At 29.9% G+C, this 18,082-nt stretch overlaps 2 protein-coding genes across 2 annotated transcripts; both read right to left on the bottom strand.

Annotated features, from left to right (window-relative positions):
* Positions 1 to 675: 675 nt before the first annotated feature.
* Positions 676 to 4,504, bottom strand: LOC126778318 (uncharacterized). The gene is made up of 3 exons (XM_050501824.1): positions 4,207 to 4,504; positions 3,691 to 3,936; positions 676 to 2,524 (listed from the first exon to the last, which is right to left on the bottom strand). The coding sequence occupies exons 2-3, from the start codon at positions 3,883 to 3,885 to the stop codon at positions 2,348 to 2,350; spliced, it is 372 nt and encodes a 123-aa protein (XP_050357781.1). The 5' UTR covers positions 3,886 to 3,936; positions 4,207 to 4,504; the 3' UTR covers positions 676 to 2,347.
* A 1,451-nt stretch (positions 4,505 to 5,955) lies between these two features.
* LOC126778239 (E3 ubiquitin-protein ligase MARCHF5) lies at positions 5,956 to 17,762 on the bottom strand. Its single transcript, XM_050501725.1, has 4 exons — positions 17,336 to 17,762; positions 14,709 to 14,954; positions 10,858 to 11,048; positions 5,956 to 9,715 (listed from the first exon to the last, which is right to left on the bottom strand). Exons 1-4 carry the CDS (start codon positions 17,513 to 17,515, stop codon positions 9,346 to 9,348), a joined length of 987 nt encoding a protein of 328 aa, XP_050357682.1. The 5' UTR covers positions 17,516 to 17,762; the 3' UTR covers positions 5,956 to 9,345.
* Positions 17,763 to 18,082: the final 320 nt, after the last annotated feature.

An 18,082-nucleotide genomic window follows, 5' to 3' on the forward strand; every position in this document is an offset into this window, starting at 1 on the left:
AATGTTTATAAAGTAATAAACTTGCTGAATTGATTTAATTGAAGTAATGATTGTTGTCCAAATTTCAGTCTATGATATAATCTGAAAATGAAAAATCCACATCGGTACCGACCAAAGTAAATTGGGTAACATTGATGGCACTCAAAATTTTATTAATACGGCCTGTTCATTATATAGATCATACCTGCATCAAATTAAAAATACGGGAACATTGATAAATTAGCGTAATTTTATTTATTATTAAGTTAATAAAACGTATTATTAAATTATTATTATTAGGAATAAATTATTATTATAACATTGTAAGCATGTTCAGCGTTAATGTAATCTTTCCTAGGACCAGCCGTATGAGTATGGCGTACTGACTGGTTTTATTGACAATTATCGTAAATCATTTGAAAAATAATTTGCTCTATATGCACAAACAAAAATAATGCCGAGCAAATTAATATGGTCCAATTTTAACAAAAGATATACAAATAATAGTTTAGATTATGTGATTTTTTTATTAATTTAAGTCTGTAAATGTGTATTTTTGTTATTATGACACGTTGTCTAATGGTAAGAGATTAAAAAATGCATATCAAATTTGTGAAATCAGTCTTTAATTTCGTACATAATATAGTTATCCATATTATATCACAATAATGCCTTTAAAACAATAAAAACTATTAATAAAAACTACATCATAACGTTATAATTTCAACTTTACTTAATGATTTTTTATAACTATATGGGATGAATGTGAATCGCCGTTTGCGATTATTTATAATGAAAAAACGTTAAGTAATATTAATAAATATTTATCTTAACGCAAATAGTTGCAAAATACAAAAGTTGTTTATACATAATAATGAATAGCTATGTGTTATATTTTATTTGTAACAAATGTTTACGTACTTATGATTACTAGATATCTTTTAGTAATTGTAGTAGGTACATGACAATACAATTAAACTACTATAATCAATAATTATGATTACAATCGCCACGCTGTAGTCAATGATTAAAATAGAAACAGTTCTTTTTTTTAAATTATAACAGGAACCGTTCAAATCACAAAATCATCGAAAATGTTATAATTTTCCCATATACATGACATGTAAGGATGTCCTACGTGACTGTAATTACAATATTTCACTCAGTTTACAATCCGGAACTTAGAATTTTGACTGTAGAATAGGTGGCATTCGGTAAACTTGGAATTCTAATCAAATATTGTCACTTTATCTGTTAACCGTTTTCCTATTATATTAACACAACGATCCCGTTGAGTTGCCAAAGTTGTAGGGCAATAGAATCGGGATCCTATCGTAACTTTTATATATTAGTAGAATTTGTCTCCTGATCTCGACGAACTAGCACCCATTTTTTTTAATTAGTAAATTAAAATGTATACATTTAATTTATATGGATATTTTCACTTATAACTATTGTAATAATCTAAAATGATAATAATGACATCTTTCAAATGTGCTTAGAATAGAGACACTAACATTGATAACAGATGTGTGACGTAATTGATATGATATTATCAAGAAAATATTATAAGTGGGAATATTATATAGCAAAGATAGTACAAATGTCGAAAAACCGAAGACGAAACCAGTTCTCACAATAAAGAATGTTAAGAAAGTTAGCAGGCGTCAATTAAAAAAAAAAAAAATAATATAATAATAAATTAACAGTTGCCGTCATATTTTGACCGACATATTAAAAATATCGACTAAATTGACCGACAATTGTTGAATTTAGTTATTTTAGTTAATTTAATATAAAATCAAAGTCCAGTAACACGTACACGTTGTCTAAAATGATAGAGGACAAATTACTTATTACTTTGTAGTATTTTGAGTTTAAATTGACAGATGTGTTTTCAGTGCGTAATATTCACATAAATTATTAAAATGGAACTTAGCCTCTTGATACAGACTTGACGTTTAAAATTCGAATGATTCATTTCAGTTTTGAGAAAATTATATTGTTATAGATTGTATTGTCACCAGCGCCTAAAGTATAGCGCAAAATTTAATCTTAAGCGCATGAGGCAAGCTGGTTTGACATTCAGTTCCTGATTTAAAAAAAAAATACCGTTTATTGTTTGTTCTAATTTCAAATAACAATTAACTCTGGTAAATATTCTTAGCATTTTTTAATTCATCATTTAAAAATTTACCAAAATAAAACTTTATAGTTATCTGCCTACTTATGTTGCGTTTGATAATTGATTTATATATAAATGGAGACTTGCTATTTATAGCGTAATTGTATACGTTACTAACGTATAATATGTACTTCGCTTATATTATTATTATCATCTAAATAATTCAATAATTCACAAGCTTACTTATATCTTCTCAATTATTTCGAACGCGATGTCGATTTCTTCTTCAGGAGTTTTAATTTCTGTTGATTGATTCAGTTGAGTTGAGAAGTTTGTGGTTTGGTTAATATCAATAACTGTCTGCTTCTGATTATTCGTATGATATTCATTTGATTTAATCTTTTCAGTCATTTGTATTTCCTAGAAATTAAGAAAATATTTGAGACGAGGAATTTTATAACTAAATAATATTATCTTAATAATAAATGTTTTTATATTTTTTATTCTATGTTTAATGAGCGATTGGTTCTTGTTCTTATTAATATATAATATGATCGAACGAGATAACCAAAGGTTTGAAAGGAAATTAAATAAAGGCCTCTCCTCCCCTTTGCCTTTTGTAAGGTTTGGATCTTTAACCACCATGCTGCTCCACAGAGTATTTCTAACACAGGCAAGTTTTCTGACGATACTTTCTCTCATAAGAGATAAATTATAAACACAAATGGTGCGCATAAAAAATCTGAAGAGTTAAAATATTTGAACCCACAACCTTCGGTAAAAGCCCACTCAGCCATGTCGGCTCTTGAAATATTAAGTGTTAAAGTTAGAAAATATAAGACAAGTAATAATATGACTAGTTTAATATCAAAACATCTCCAATGTTGTTTCACTTTTATGAGCCATTACTTTCTAACCTTATTTACACATTATTATGTAAATCGAGATGACCCAATGGTCAAAAAACGTGAACCTTAATCGAATATTGCGGATTCGAATCCTGATAATCAACGATGTTATATTCAATAGCTACATTTGAACTTTTTTGTAATTCGGATCGGAGAGGTTAAATATCGTGAGAAGGCCTATACATGAGATACAAATTCTGGCATATATGCTCATACTGAGCAGCATGGAATAAGCTTTGAATTTTACGTAACAGGCAATGAGACTTTTAAAAGGAGTGTAATGATTACGTTTTATTCTTTTGCCAAGCAATAATAAGTCATCTTCCGCCATCATTGCCACGGCTAGTGACAGTAAACACTCCTAACAATTTGCTTTCAATCAAAGACATCTAAGATGTTATGTCCCGTATGACAGCTGGCTAGTCACTCGCCTTTCAGAACAGACAGAAATAAGAGTATGTGGTAAAACAATAGCTAAGTAGGCGGTAGCCACCCAATCAGGGATGCAGAAAGTGCTACCATCAGTGCTTGCACCGAATAAAATTATTTATTAGGGCTGTTCGAAGCTCTAAAAATTATAAATTCAACTTTTATTTGTACTCAACTTTAGCTATAAAACCTTGAAATTACATGTCGTTTTGATTTCATAATTATATCTAATAAAAAAATAAAACTTACATGGTTATACAATTCTAAAGACAATGAGTGACGTTTTCTATTAGCTTGTCTCATTCTGCCAGATCTTGATATAGATAACTTTCTTCTTCCATCTAATGGCGGTGCCGCATTTGGCTTATCGTCCTCTGATTCTTCATATCTCGAAGACCTCCTTCTATCAGAGTTGTGGAAGATGGATTTTATGAACTTCGCCATATTTCCTAATCTACTTAATTGATGCAATTATCTGAACATGTTTGTTGTTTTCTAAAACAGAATATTTATATTATGCAATGTTTCACTTCACTTTTATTTGTTTTGGTTAAACACTTCAAAGTTATACAAATAGCATAAGCACCCTTACACACACAGGTATTATAATATAATTACACAGGTATTATACTATAATTATATAATAGAGAATTCGATAGATATATAATAAAATCAAAGATAACGTTCTAAGATATCGACGAAATTTTAAAACCAAAAAAAACGTTTAATTATATTATACTTGTAAAACTATAAAAAAATACTTACGTATTCTCAAAAGTGAAGAAACAAACCAACTTGATACAAGCAAGAATAACAACACCGCAATATAGACCTTACACTAAAATTAACGATAAACACGTATTAAAAACTTAAACACGTCTAATTACCGACAATTGTTTCAACCGCTTGATAAGCTTGTTTGAAAATGCAATCTTTTCGCTACTGATAACACGCGCGAACACAAGTGCAAATGGTTATACACTGCACTTTATTATTTACTGTGCGTGATAAGATACGGTTGATATACTTATTGATAATATTTTTTTATGATAATGAAGTAGATTATCATTATAATGTTAATGATTTTTTTTTGTTGTTGCTTTATATTAAATTCGATATTGCAACTTTAACGGAAATAAAGGATTGGTTGTTAGATAAGCAGTATCATTGGGCTATTACCCTAATTATGTATAATTCGCAAAAAGTTTTGTTTTAATTTGATAAACTTAAATTACCTACCTAAACTTAAATTAGTATATAATAATAACTTTAACTGATTTTGTTATAATGAAATTTCAGGAACAGGGGGCCTAAGGTACGTAATATTTAAGTAACCTTGTATCTAAGGTCTTACATAATATAAAGTAAATACTTAAATAATAATTCATCGTGAGTTACATAAATATAACGACATCTATTTTCTTAAAATTAATTATAAATGTATAAAAGCAATAAAAAGACAATAACAAAAAGCCAAGATGGCTCAGAGTAAAAACGCGTGAATTTTAACCGATGATCGTGTGTTAAAAGCCGGGCAAGCACCACTGAATTTTCATGTTTTTTTTTTTTTATAGAATAGGAAGGTGGACGAGCATATGGGCCACCTGATGGTAAGTGGTCACCAAACGCCCTTAGACATTGGCATTGCAAGAAATGTCAACCATCGCTTATAGCCAATGCGCCACCAACCTTGGGAACTAAGATTTTATGTCCCTTGTGCCTGTAATTACACTGGCTCACTCACCCTTCAAACCGGAACACAACAATATCAAGTATTGCTGTTTTGCGGTAGAATATCTGATGAGTGGGTGGTACCTACCCAGACGAGCTTGCACAAAGCCCTACCACCAGTAAATGTGCTTAATTTGTTATTATAATTCATCTATGAAGGAAAACATCGTGAGGAAACCTGCATGTATCGAATTTCACTGAAATTCTGCCACATGTGTATTTCACCAACCCGCATTGGAGCAGCATGGTGGAATAAGCTCCAAACCTTCTCCTCAAAAAGGGAGAGAAGGCCTTAGCCCAGCAGTGACACATTCTGTTACTGTTACTGTAAAAACAATCATGTAACAAAATGTAAGTATTTATAATTAAAAAAATATATATAAATGTATTTAACCACAAAAAGTCGGACAAAACATCAATAAAATACGTAATATTTATAAGTGGACCAGTATATTTGTAAGTGGGTACATAGGGATTAACTGCTTACGGCCTTATCTACTTAACTTATAAACGTTTAGCGGATGTCTATTTAAACACTGATTTCCCTCTTTCTGTCATCATTGATTTGTCATTTGAAAGAAAAGGACACAGCATTGTTTAATAAACAACATTTATATAAAAAGCCGTTAGATTTCATAGTTAACAGAACATTAACAAGAAATTAAAATGAATTAAATTCCCGCGCAACTTTGTCTGTCCATGAGTCATTTAGACAAATTCATTTTCAGTAAAATGTAACTGAATTTCATTGAAATATATAGAGGGTAATTAATAAGTCATATAATGAATTTAAAATTTTCTATTATGTTAATCGTACAATTAAAACAGTAAAAATTCATACAAATACGGCTCTCAATCGGGCTAACAATAAGCAACATACATACTAACTTTAGCCTGTCTAATGGTACGTGGAGTAAAGGTAAATAAACAATTATGGCTTTGAATTAACATGACAATTGGTTGAGGCCTAAACAAGACCATTATTTCTCAAATTAGACGAGATATTATCGAGAAAAAATGACATTTTGATTTTCGGCAAAGTTTTTAACGCAACTTTGGTAGTAATATAAAAGCGTATATAAGTAGTTAAGTAAAAAAATATTAAGTTAGAAATATATTTATATTACCCAAAAACCGTTTATAGTTATATGGCAGAGTTATTAGCAAATCTCATGGATAAGTAATCATATGTATAAGGTTTTTGTCCTCTTTAATCCATTCAAATATAGTAGATATATAGCTTAGTAACTGTTATCTGATATTAGATCCTGCTTAGACCTGCGAATGTCACGTCTGTCTGTCAGATCCCAATTAAAATAAATAAACTATACTACTAAAGTTAAAGTTATTTAAAAAAAACAGATTTCAAGAAATCCGTAACTTTATTTAAAAATTACAATAATTATATTTTTATTCGCATAATTTTGTAACCGATATCTAGGTACTATCCAGTTATTTTGCTATAATTTGATATAATTATAGTTACATATATTATACAGTGAAATAATCGTATCGTTAATATTGATTGAAGCAAAATTAAATTCTTGATTCTTATTATTCTAGACGACAAAACAAACCACAAACTTATCAGCCAGCATTGCAATACAAAAAACGCCGTCAATAATATGTCAGCAATAGCCGATACAAATTTTACAATAAAATAAGGCAATTTGGCATTTAACGTGCTGGTAATAAAATTTGATTTCCTGTGCATCTAAAAATATTCGTTTGTCATGGTAGAGTTCTAAACTATAAATGTGGGGGATAAATTAAGCGAAGATAGTATCAGAGTATATCTTGTACTACCTTTGCTCATTCCTCTACTTTTACGTCTTTGTCACAGGCGTGTGCACTTTTCCTTTGACATTAAGACTATTATTGAACGCACAGTTGCTCAATTTCTTTCTAGAATTCTATGAGACTATTATTCATGAATATTTCTGGCATCACTTTTATAATTCCGTATGTGATGGTTGAAGCTATGGTTGGTGATGGTTAAAACGTTCACTAGAAGAGATAATCTGTTAAAGCTAAATTGAATCTTAATCTCATCAGGTTTTCATTTGATTGACGTTTTTTATAACGTTGAAAAAAAAAATGGGAGGAATTATTTTACTTGAAATTGATGCAGAGCCTCGACTGTCTTTTTAACACGTTTAGTCGCGTAGTGATTTATTGGTTATTGTAATATAAAGGAAAGATTAACAAAAACACTCGTTGTCAAGTAATCACATTAGGGAGTATATATATAGTGAGCATCGATAACTAAAAAATGAATCGATCATAGCAAGTATGTAGCAATAAAAAATCTACGCAATATTCATCGCTCGTTATTTATAACCCATAATGCACCACCACGTTATCATTACAGTAGCTATAACTTACATCACTAGAGTTTACTCTCTGTTTTCTCTCTATGTTTCTATTCTAAATGTAGAAGAAAATAGAGTTTCTTTTAAAGTATTAATCAATTCATTTGATAATATTATTTAATGATTTACTAGTATCCGCATATCCAAAGATTTATTAGATATTCCACACTTAAGCGACGAATAAAATGTTTACAGCTATAAAAGAGCACAAAAATATATTCATATGTTTAGTATTATACATTAATTTTATGTTACAATAGTAAAATATTTACAATTTTCATTAAAACAATGACGTGATGACCGGATGGACTGTCCAATTTATTTTACATTATTTATAAAAATTACTTTTGTTTACATTTTAGTATTCATGTCGTTTTATTAAAATTGTTTAAATTAATCAACACTGAAATAATTTAACATACTTACTAATTAATTAAATTTTTAATGATTAAAACTTAACTGTTTGGCTCGGCTGCATACATCGTAATATTATGTTACAGTCACAGATATATACAAAAAAAATGTAGGCAAGGCAAAAATATGTTGCCAGATGTAATTATAAACAAATTTTCGCAAATTTTAAACTATTGTCACAGTTCTTCCTCGATAATGATCTCTATGCTTTATAATTTAAAAAAATATAATTACCTTTTTAAATTTTAGAATAAGACTAGCGTGTTTGCGTTGCGATATCGATTTGTTCGATTAAATATTTCGTGTAATCTCAAATATTACGAACATCATTCATGAACACGTGAATTAAACGCGCAAATAACTCAAATATGCCAAAATAACTGTGTGTTTCTATTGATTGAACCAAGTATGAACGGTAAATATCTGGTAATATCATTTATCTTATTTACTGACAAACGGAAGTACATGTTTGCTGTTTACGTTGTTTGACATATTTGTGAAAGTGAATAACGTATTGTAGTATTCGAACAAGTGTTGTAAATATGTGTTAGAACGTCAAGTAAAGTGCCACCAAGTCCTATTTATTACAATTTCTATTTGTTGCCATATACAAAAGAGACAATTTATGTTGAACTTCAAACGAAAGTAAAATTAACTTTTTAATAATGAAAAAATGTTCAATTCATATCCCAAATAATTACGCAATCGATTAACTAAATGAAAAAATGAATACATAATATTATATGAGTAAATTTATATAAATAAATAAGTATGGTATATAATTTTTGTTTTACTAGTAAATATTTCATAAGAAAATTAAACATAGATACATAAAAAAGTTCGTACGGCGCAATAACGCGAACAGTTGCCATATTAGTTACCATGTGTAATAAAAAAAACTAAATACAGATAAAAAATAAGTTTAGCAATACTAGCATTTTACTGGCAAGTATAATAAAATTAAAATAAAAGTATTTTTATGATGGTTAAATATTCCTAATCGTTTACTTAGTTTGTTTTCTATAGGGAGTATTAAATTGTTATTAATATATTTTTTAAATTTAATTAAAGCAACATATTACGTTCTATTCTATTATAAACAATTAAAAAACAAATTAAAAAATATAATAGACATTTATTTATAGAAGTTGCTATTATTAAAAAAAAAAACTTGTCATCGCAGAATAATGATCTTTTTTTAACTATTCTAGCGCATTTAAAAAAAGAATTATAAGTGATCTTATAAACAAAATAGAATAGAAATTCACAACAGTCAATAACGTGTTTATCACCATACGTACCATAAGTACAACCGTTACAAGACGTTACGTCACACGATTTTCGTTCTAAAAAAAAAATAACGTTATTTTTAACTATTTCTAAAAATTTAAATGACTTGTTCAGAATCGTTGGCACTCGAAACGACATCAGTTGTATTCGTAGTCATCGCACTTCTGTATAATTTTAAATTTGACTCTGTATAATCTAGAATTTTCCTACTCGAATGTCTAATATATAACATTTGTTTGTGATATATTTTGAGAGCTCCTTTTATTGTGATGTAAGTCAGACCACCTAGTATGGTTCTATGAAGATTATTTTGTACTGAACGGAAAAATATTTTGCCGATTATTGTTGAAATTGTAGGTAACAGTAATGCTGAACAAAATATTCTGGTTGGAGATAAATTCGAGTTTCCATTTTGATTTCCGTTGTTATTTTGACCTGACACGATTGCGCCTCTGTCACCCTCCACGCTGAAATAAAAAGAAAACATTATTAACTTGCTATTGCACTAAAACAAAATTAATTTGTGAAACGTCGAAATATATCTTATGGCATTTGATAAAACTATGTAGGATTAGTGTGAATACTTTAATTGTTCGGTTTGCTTGTTTTCCTTTTTACAGAAGAGTATAACCGTTATGTAAGGCGAAGCTAACAATATAATTTGGATGTTATATTTATATCCAATATAAAGCGTTAGACAAAACATATAATTGCTAATAATTTGTAAGTCCGTTATACACAATCATCAGTACTACCGTTTAATTTTGAAAATTATAGTTCTACATTTACGTTAAAAATTGTCTATTGTTCACAATTATCAATTAAATAAAACGGTTACTTTAATTATCAAAGTTTCATATACACGTGACGTGGGAGTTTTATTAGATTTCAAATTATTATTTAGTACGAACATGGAATATGTAATTTAAAAATGTTCGTATATTCGAATTTATTTTCCGAATGAGTAAGTTTGAAATATATTAAATCATTTATAACTTATTCAAATCGTTTGTAGTTTGTAATTATCCGCTCTAAATGCAAAAGAAATATTTAAATTTTGGTTATTTACCAAAAATAAACTAGATTATATTTTATTTAACATATATTTCTTTTTATACATATTTGACATATTAAGGCCAAGGTATACGAGTAATTATACTTCTTTCAAACAAAAAGTCAAAAAATTTTCAAAAAATAATATTTCGTAACTAAATAAATCTTTAGCGATATTTTATCGGCGGGAGGGTAAAAAACGTGTGAATGGTTTTGTTCTTTTGTGTTTTGTTGTTCTATTATTTCTCTGACTTTAACAATTCATTGTGATTGTAATTAGCAATCGAAACTATTAAATTAACCTGGAAAATCCAGGCAGACTCTGAATTGGAAGCCATGTTGCAATAAAGCGTGTTCGGCTCAACCAAAACCGGAGACGATTAATTCTACTACAAAGACATTGAAAAGACTGAGCGAAATCCAACGAGAAATTTATTATTAAGGAAGATTTTTTATTATCAGTTTTGTTTTTTTTTAAGGTACTTAAAGTTTCGTATTTCTGTTATCGTAATTCAGCGAATCAAAATGATACCATAGTTTTGTTTTCCGTACTCACTTTCCAAACGGTAGTATATACGCGAGAGCGGGGATCTTCGCACAATATTTCCTCAAGAAGAGTAGCACTGAGTCCTCCCAGTTGTACATCTTAGCGCTGATCAACGTCACTGGAATGGTTGGTAAAAGTACGAGTAGTACCAGGGGATCAGCTGACTCCATCATTTCTAAACCTTCTCTATGGCCGACCACCTAAAAATAAAGTAGTTTTTTAAGGTTTATTAAAAATCAGTTCCTAGGAATTATGCGAGTTTACTGACCCTTCAAACAAACACGGGAATACAAAATGACAGAGCGAAATAAGTGTAATCAAACAGCCACAGAGCAACATTTATCAGCAAATTCGTTAAAGTCGAGATGGCCCAGTGGTAAGAAAGCTTGAATCTTAACTGATGATCGTGGGTTCAAACCCGGACAAGCACCACTGAATTTTAATGTGCTTAATTTTTGATTATAATTCATCTCCTGCTATACGGTGAAGGAAAACATCGTGAGGAAACCTGCATGTGTCTAATTTCACTGAAATTCTGCCACATGTGTATTCCACCAACCCGCATTGGAACAGCGTGGTGGAATAAACTCCAAACCTTCTCCTCGAAAAGGGAGAGGAGGCCTTAGCCCAGCAGTGGGACATTCACAGGCTGTTACTGTTACTGTCGTTAAAGTCATTATTTCTGGTCGATACATTCATGTATTAAGAGTAATTAATTTATTTAAAAAAAATGTATTAACAAAATAATTACTATATATAAAACTCGTTTGAGTCATAATTCTGAAACAATGCCACATTCAATGTGACTGAATGTATTTAAAAAAAAACCTTCAAAAGGCAAGTTTTTCTTTAGTACCATATTCTTAAGTATATAAAGACAGGTTATCTAAATGATTCACATGAGACTGATAATAATAAATAAATAAATAAAATAATAAAAAAAATATATATATGTCGTCAATTCCCTTTTAACGTTTTTTTTTACTATTTCTTACTTTTTGGAAATGACAAGGGTGAAATGTGCTTTGCTGCTTTTTGTCCTGTCAATTTATTCTAAGTAATTTGTATATATTATTAACATCGAAAAAAAACTACATATATACGAAAAATTACATTAAAGAAACACATATATTATCTGCAAAGGGACTCTGTACAAACCACGACGGAATTCGTATTCACATTCGACCTCACTTCGACACTCATATGTATCGAACAACATTTGGTATTTTGTAACAATATGTCATATTATGAGAAGTGAGATGTAACTAATAATAACCCATAAGTGAAATAGTGATAATAGTGCAACCGCCTCTTGGTACCGGTTTTTAGAAAACATTCGGAAAACAAACATCGCGGACAACAATCATGGTTAAAAAACTTAATTTGTTTCAAAAATATAACATTCGTACATTGGAATCATCTATAAAAATTACATAACAGTGAATCTCATACGTTAAGTGATCGCACATGAATTTAACACAATATTAGAACGTAACGGTAAACGCACGTTACACAAACAGCCAAAACTTTTAACTACAAAAAAAAATTTAGCATGCACGGTAAGGCAAATCGCGTTATTCGTTCCAATACTTAGGGTGTATTAACACTGTGTATAACTTTTTTTAAAGCTTCTAGTTCAGTAGCAAATAGACCATCTAAGACATTGGTACTGTAAGAAATATTAAACATTCTTTTCAGCGTCACCAACTTCGGAAACTAAGATGTTACGTCCATTATGCCACTAATCTGGCAATAAATCAAATTACTGATTGGCAGTTGAATAACTGGTTATTGAGTGATACCTATAAAAAGGGCTTTGCAAAAAGATTCAAATCTCTATCCCTAACAAATATGTCCCGCGGACATAATTGCGTGATAAATACGCCATATTTCTCAGATATAAACCTCTATCGAATTTAATACTAAGCACATTATTATTTCTTTCATATAAATTATAATTGTAACATAGAACCCTATTTATTAACCGTGAAAGGTTTATTCTAAACCTAACTATAATGTTGAAAACAAGTAAAGTTTCTAGTACAATACAACCAATGTATATATATGGAGCGAGCGTCGTATCGAATTATTGTTTAAAAAAATACATTTAAGAGGCATTGCATTGCATGCCACATGACTAGTTATGAATATTTATTATATAAGACAGTGGTGTATCCGTAACCAATCACACTTAAAGTGTCAAGTCAACTTTAAAAGTGTCAAGATCAGTCATTGTAAGCTGAAACAGTTGCTATTGTAATGTTAAATAAAAAAAAACCTTTGTCAAAAAGAAACCACAAACTTGGATGACTTGGATTTTGTGTTTAAATTTATTTTACATTAATTAAATAAAATTTTCAAAACAAAATCGAAATCCTACCAAAGATATAAATAAAAGCTACGTAAACACACTGTTCCTAATTAATAGTTTGCATTGCGGTTCGTAATATTTTAAGAGATTATATGGCTCATTAATAAGAAAAGCAATTATTTTGTATCCAATTGTTGATGAAATCGCTTTACCCTAAATATATAAGTACTTATAATACTCTGATAAACTACTCTCAATTACACGCTGATATCGCGCGCAGATATATAATAATTATTCCAAGATTAATAATTTTATATTTTTATATTTTCGCTATGTATATGGTTCATTTTTATTATTCTTGTTTAATTGTAATCACACATTTTTTTTATTTTACTTGACGCTTTAATATTAAACCCAAACCCAAAATTTTCTCATGCAGTAAATAATTTACATACAATGGAAAAGTTTTACGTAAATTATTTTAGTATAGTATAAAAAAAGTTAAAAAAGTTTAAGAACGGAACGGAAGCGGATGAATACAATAGAGTAATAATATTTACTGAATCCCACTGCAAAATGCTCCCTCGTTTATTAGTATAATACCATTGATTTACATTTGGAAAAACTGAATCGAAGTAATACACTCTTTACGAATAATTAATGTAAATTTTCAAATTCATTTTCGAATTCGCATATAAAAAGTTTCGTATCCTGAGCAGCGAGCTCTGTTTTAGGGTAGATGTAATAATTAGTAAAAATAAGACGGATTAGCCATTTACAAGGGTTTTCTAAAAGGGTATGTGAGGCAATTAATCTATTAATAATAATTTCGAAAACTGTGTAAGCCCTTATGGTTAGGCACCACGCACTTATTAATTATTCTATCGACAACCGGTTAGGTTTGATAGGCGATAACGATGGACATAACTTCTAGTTCTCATGGCAGGCAGCGAATTGATTATGTAAGGGATAATATTCCTTACAGTGTCTATGGGTGGTGGTAGCTTGCCATCAGCTTAATAGCCTGTCCGCCGACGTACAGTAACAGCCTGTTAATATCCCACTGCTGGGCTAAGGCCTCCTCTCCCTTTTTGAGGAGAAGGTTTGGAGCTTATTCCACCACGCTGCTCCAATGCGGGTTGGTAGAATACACAAGTGGCATAATTTCAATGAAATTAGACACATGTAGGTTTCTTCACGATATTTTCCTTCACCGTCAAGCACGGGATGAGTTATAAGCACAAATTAAGCACATGAAAATTCAGTGGTGCTTGCCCGGGTTTGCACGATCATCGGTTAAGATTCACGCGATCTAACCACTAGGCCATTTCGAATATCTGCATTTTATGGCCGTTATTTATAAATAATTGTTTTAGTAGTTTTTCAATTAGGCATAAAGTACAAAAAAAAGTCTTCTTATTTATATAGATATTTACCCTTAATAGGCCTGCGTTTGACCGTTGACTTGCCTGATGTTAAGCATCGACACGGTCTAGGATATTGCACGCTTGCCTAGAAGAAAACTGAAGGTAAATAGATATCGACTAACCTGCATAACGGTAACAGCACCATAAGTGATAGCTATCCAGTATATTGAGCCTAGTAAGACACCGCCAGCTATGAACGGGCTAATTTTATATGTGATCTCTTCCAAAGCATCGAGTAGTGCCACAAACGCGCCCATTGAAGGGAAGACGACAATATACTCTGCTTTACACTGAGGGCACAATACTTTTCTGCTTATATTTCCCCGTTGCTTCTCATCTACCCACCGCTGGAGACAACTTTGATGCACCTGGAAGGATTACAAAATTTTAACTAAAAAAAAAAAACATTTTTAGAATATTATAAATATTCAAATATTCGTGGTTATTAATAATATGATGTCCGCCTGACCGATTTCAGCCACGGCGGCAAGTCTTAAGAGAGATTAACCAACTACACGGGAGGATATTATAGGGCACAAGTGTGTGGGCAAACACATGTGCACTCTCTATTTCCTCACCCTCATAATGGGACGGCAACCCGACAAAATCAGAAAGAATACAGGCACAGGTCCAACGGCTCAGGACCTCGAGGTATGCGAGATTATATCTAGCCACTATACAACCATCCTATACTATACAAAATTATATCGGCGATAATCGCCGTCTATGGCAAACTAAGGAATATGAAAACCTAAAAACCAATAATGTTTACTTATGAAACAAAAATAGTAATTTAAAAAAAAAACGAATAAAAATGTAGTCACTAGACTAACGAGGCAGTCAACATACAAATCTACTCTGTTCTTCTAACTGTAAATAAATTTATTATTTCTCTGTAAATTTAAATTTTATTTTACTATACATGGAAATGGCATATTAATTTATATTTCCTGTTGAGGCAGCATTTATTAAGATTATTTAAAACTTTAAAAATAGCTAATTAACAGAACGAAACAATCATAAATTCTATTGATGTTTACAGATGGCGTGAACAGTTACTTCAATTCAGTAAAATTACATAGTTATCATTATTTACATTTATGTTCATTCAAGCGGTTAAGTTTAAAGATCAATGTGTTTCCCTACACCTCATTAAACAATCGAAGTTTATAAAATTGTATTTGAATATAGGCTTAAAAGATTATTAATAAATACAAACCTAAGATGAATTACTTCTATGTATAATTTTCATTACTAACCAATTGCACAATAATACAATATCATAAGTACTATTACGAAATTACATACTAAGCATATTGAAAACTTGGACAAACTTATTGCTCTAAATTGCTAATAGAAACAAGAATTGCAATCTTAAAATAAAAACTTTCACAACAAATAAAACACATATCTTATTTATAAATTAATAAAATAACTCCAGACAAGAAAGGCATAGATTTATCATTGTTTAATGCGATATTTTCTGAACATTCTATCATTCAAAAGGATGACTCGCTATTATCAACTTTCTAAGCATATACATGTTTTCGCTTATACTGTATGAGATACAACTATTGAGTAAAATTATTCTGCATTTTCATTACACTTAGTGAAGTCTTGCAATAAGGTGATGTTATTTAAATGACAAGATCAATCGCACTTGAAAAATTTTTCACAAGAGTGACCGGACTATTTCGAATTGGATGAATAAATATATTATTCAGAATGAACAACATCATGCACAATAACTGCTAAAATTATATTTGTGTAAAAAAAAAAACTTACTATACAACGAGAACACCTTGAATGTAATTGTTTATGATTAATCTTATCCAATTGATGATATATTTTTTTCTGATTGCATTTTGATAACAAACTTTGAAACCAATACCTGTTTAATAAACTTTTTGTTGTCTGTGATGGGACCAAGTCTCATTTAATAAAGCAAGCCTATATGATACTTAACATATTAATATTAATGAATTTAAGACGATACCTCGTTTGACTTTTGTTAAGTCTACTTCGAATTGTTTTACACAAAGATTTAAGTAAGCAAAATGTTACTACTTTATTTATAATATATGTATATATTTATTTATAACAAATTGTTATTGACAAATGACCTTTAGACTTCATAATATGATGTCTATTATATTTATTTTATTTCAAATAGAAATAGCCTTTATTTTAACTAGCATAAGGTTCTTCTAATTCTATTTTAATCAAAGTCATGTTTCAGTTTTTTTGATGTAAGGAAATACATAATTTTTTTCACAACACTAGTCAGTATTGTCCATGTATATAAAATTTTTATTGCCAAAAAATGACACAGACCTTTAAAGAAGTTATTGACCATTAGAAGAATAAGTAAATATTTGTTTAAAATAATTAATAAGAAAGAAAATGATAGGAGAGGTTAATAAATCCCCCCACTGACCATTTGACAAATTCATAACATATTACCTTGGTTACATCACTCTTTTGTCGAATAACTATATATATAATATATTGGTGCTGATTATTGGAATTTAAATAATTAGGTGCACAACTCTTATGATTCACAAACAGAAAAGATAACAAAGATTACCACAACATTAGCACCAGGTTGTTGTCCCCAACTGCTTTAACAATGTTTGCCATATCTATATATATATATATATATATATACTTGTGATTCATTAATTTAGCTTTACCCCTAAATATTGATGCTCAGAAATAAGTATATAAATTTATGAATACTTTTACTTACCCATTTCGTAGTGCCAATACATTTACACGGTTGAACCCAAGCAGCGAGTCTGTCATCGGCCTCCGTGGCAAAACAAACCCAGCAAGACTTAGCATTTTCATCGTCTGGAGATTGCAACGCCTGCGTATTAACTCCTTCTGAACCTTGCTGTTCAGAAACTGCTTTGTCCTCACTAGGCATTATAATTGCGTATTTATAAAGGCGAAGAAACAAGATATTGAGATAAAAAACACTAAGAATTAATATTACGGTTTTAAATGTATATGGAAATAATATCGAAAACAACACAATAATTACTAAAACAAACTTATTAGTCAAATGATAGGTCTCTGTAATGTATGACTTTTGAAATCAATGTGTTTTTCGTTTTCGTCACCGACAAGTCGTCAATCAAAACGACAATTCGACATAACTTTAACTTTCCTTTAAGAATCCTTCAATTAGCTTGGCAGTTAAAACTTGACAATGACACTAATTCGTTTTTGTTATTAGTTCTTATAATTTGGAAAGAGCTAACGTGTTGCACCATACAGCCTCATCTTTAATATATATTTACTTTTTCGAAATAATGCAAGGCATTTTTCCAATTTTTCCATATTTGGTTTAAAGATGTTAATTTTTTTTTGTTTGTTAAAAAACACATTGCTGTCTTTATGATTTTAGCCTTACGCCAAAGTACGGCTTTTTAATTTTTTACATTAAAATATATGTTCGTATCTATGATTAGTATTGATTATTACATTAGCA

The sequence above is a fragment of the Nymphalis io genome, chromosome 25, assembly GCF_905147045.1.
Source record: "Nymphalis io chromosome 25, ilAglIoxx1.1, whole genome shotgun sequence".
Classification (NCBI taxonomy): Eukaryota; Metazoa; Arthropoda; class Insecta; order Lepidoptera; family Nymphalidae; genus Nymphalis; species Nymphalis io.

Excerpts from the sequence above, each read along its gene's own strand:
- LOC126778318 (XM_050501824.1), bottom strand. The coding sequence starts at position 3,885 with ATGGCGAAGTTCATAAAATCCATCTTCCACAACTCTGATAGAAGGAGG. Across the intron at positions 2,525-3,690 it reads CTTTAGAATTGTATAACCAT|GAAATACAAATGACTGAAAA; the intron begins GTAAGTTTTATT and ends CTTAATTTCTAG.
- LOC126778239 (XM_050501725.1), bottom strand. The coding sequence starts at position 17,515 with ATGCCTAGTGAGGACAAAGCAGTTTCTGAACAGCAAGGTTCAGAAGGA. Across the intron at positions 14,955-17,335 it reads GTATTGGCACTACGAAATGG|GTGCATCAAAGTTGTCTCCA; the intron begins GTAAGTAAAAGT and ends TAATCCTTCCAG. Across the intron at positions 11,049-14,708 it reads GTGCTGTTACCGTTATGCAG|GTGGTCGGCCATAGAGAAGG; the intron begins GTTAGTCGATAT and ends CTTTATTTTTAG.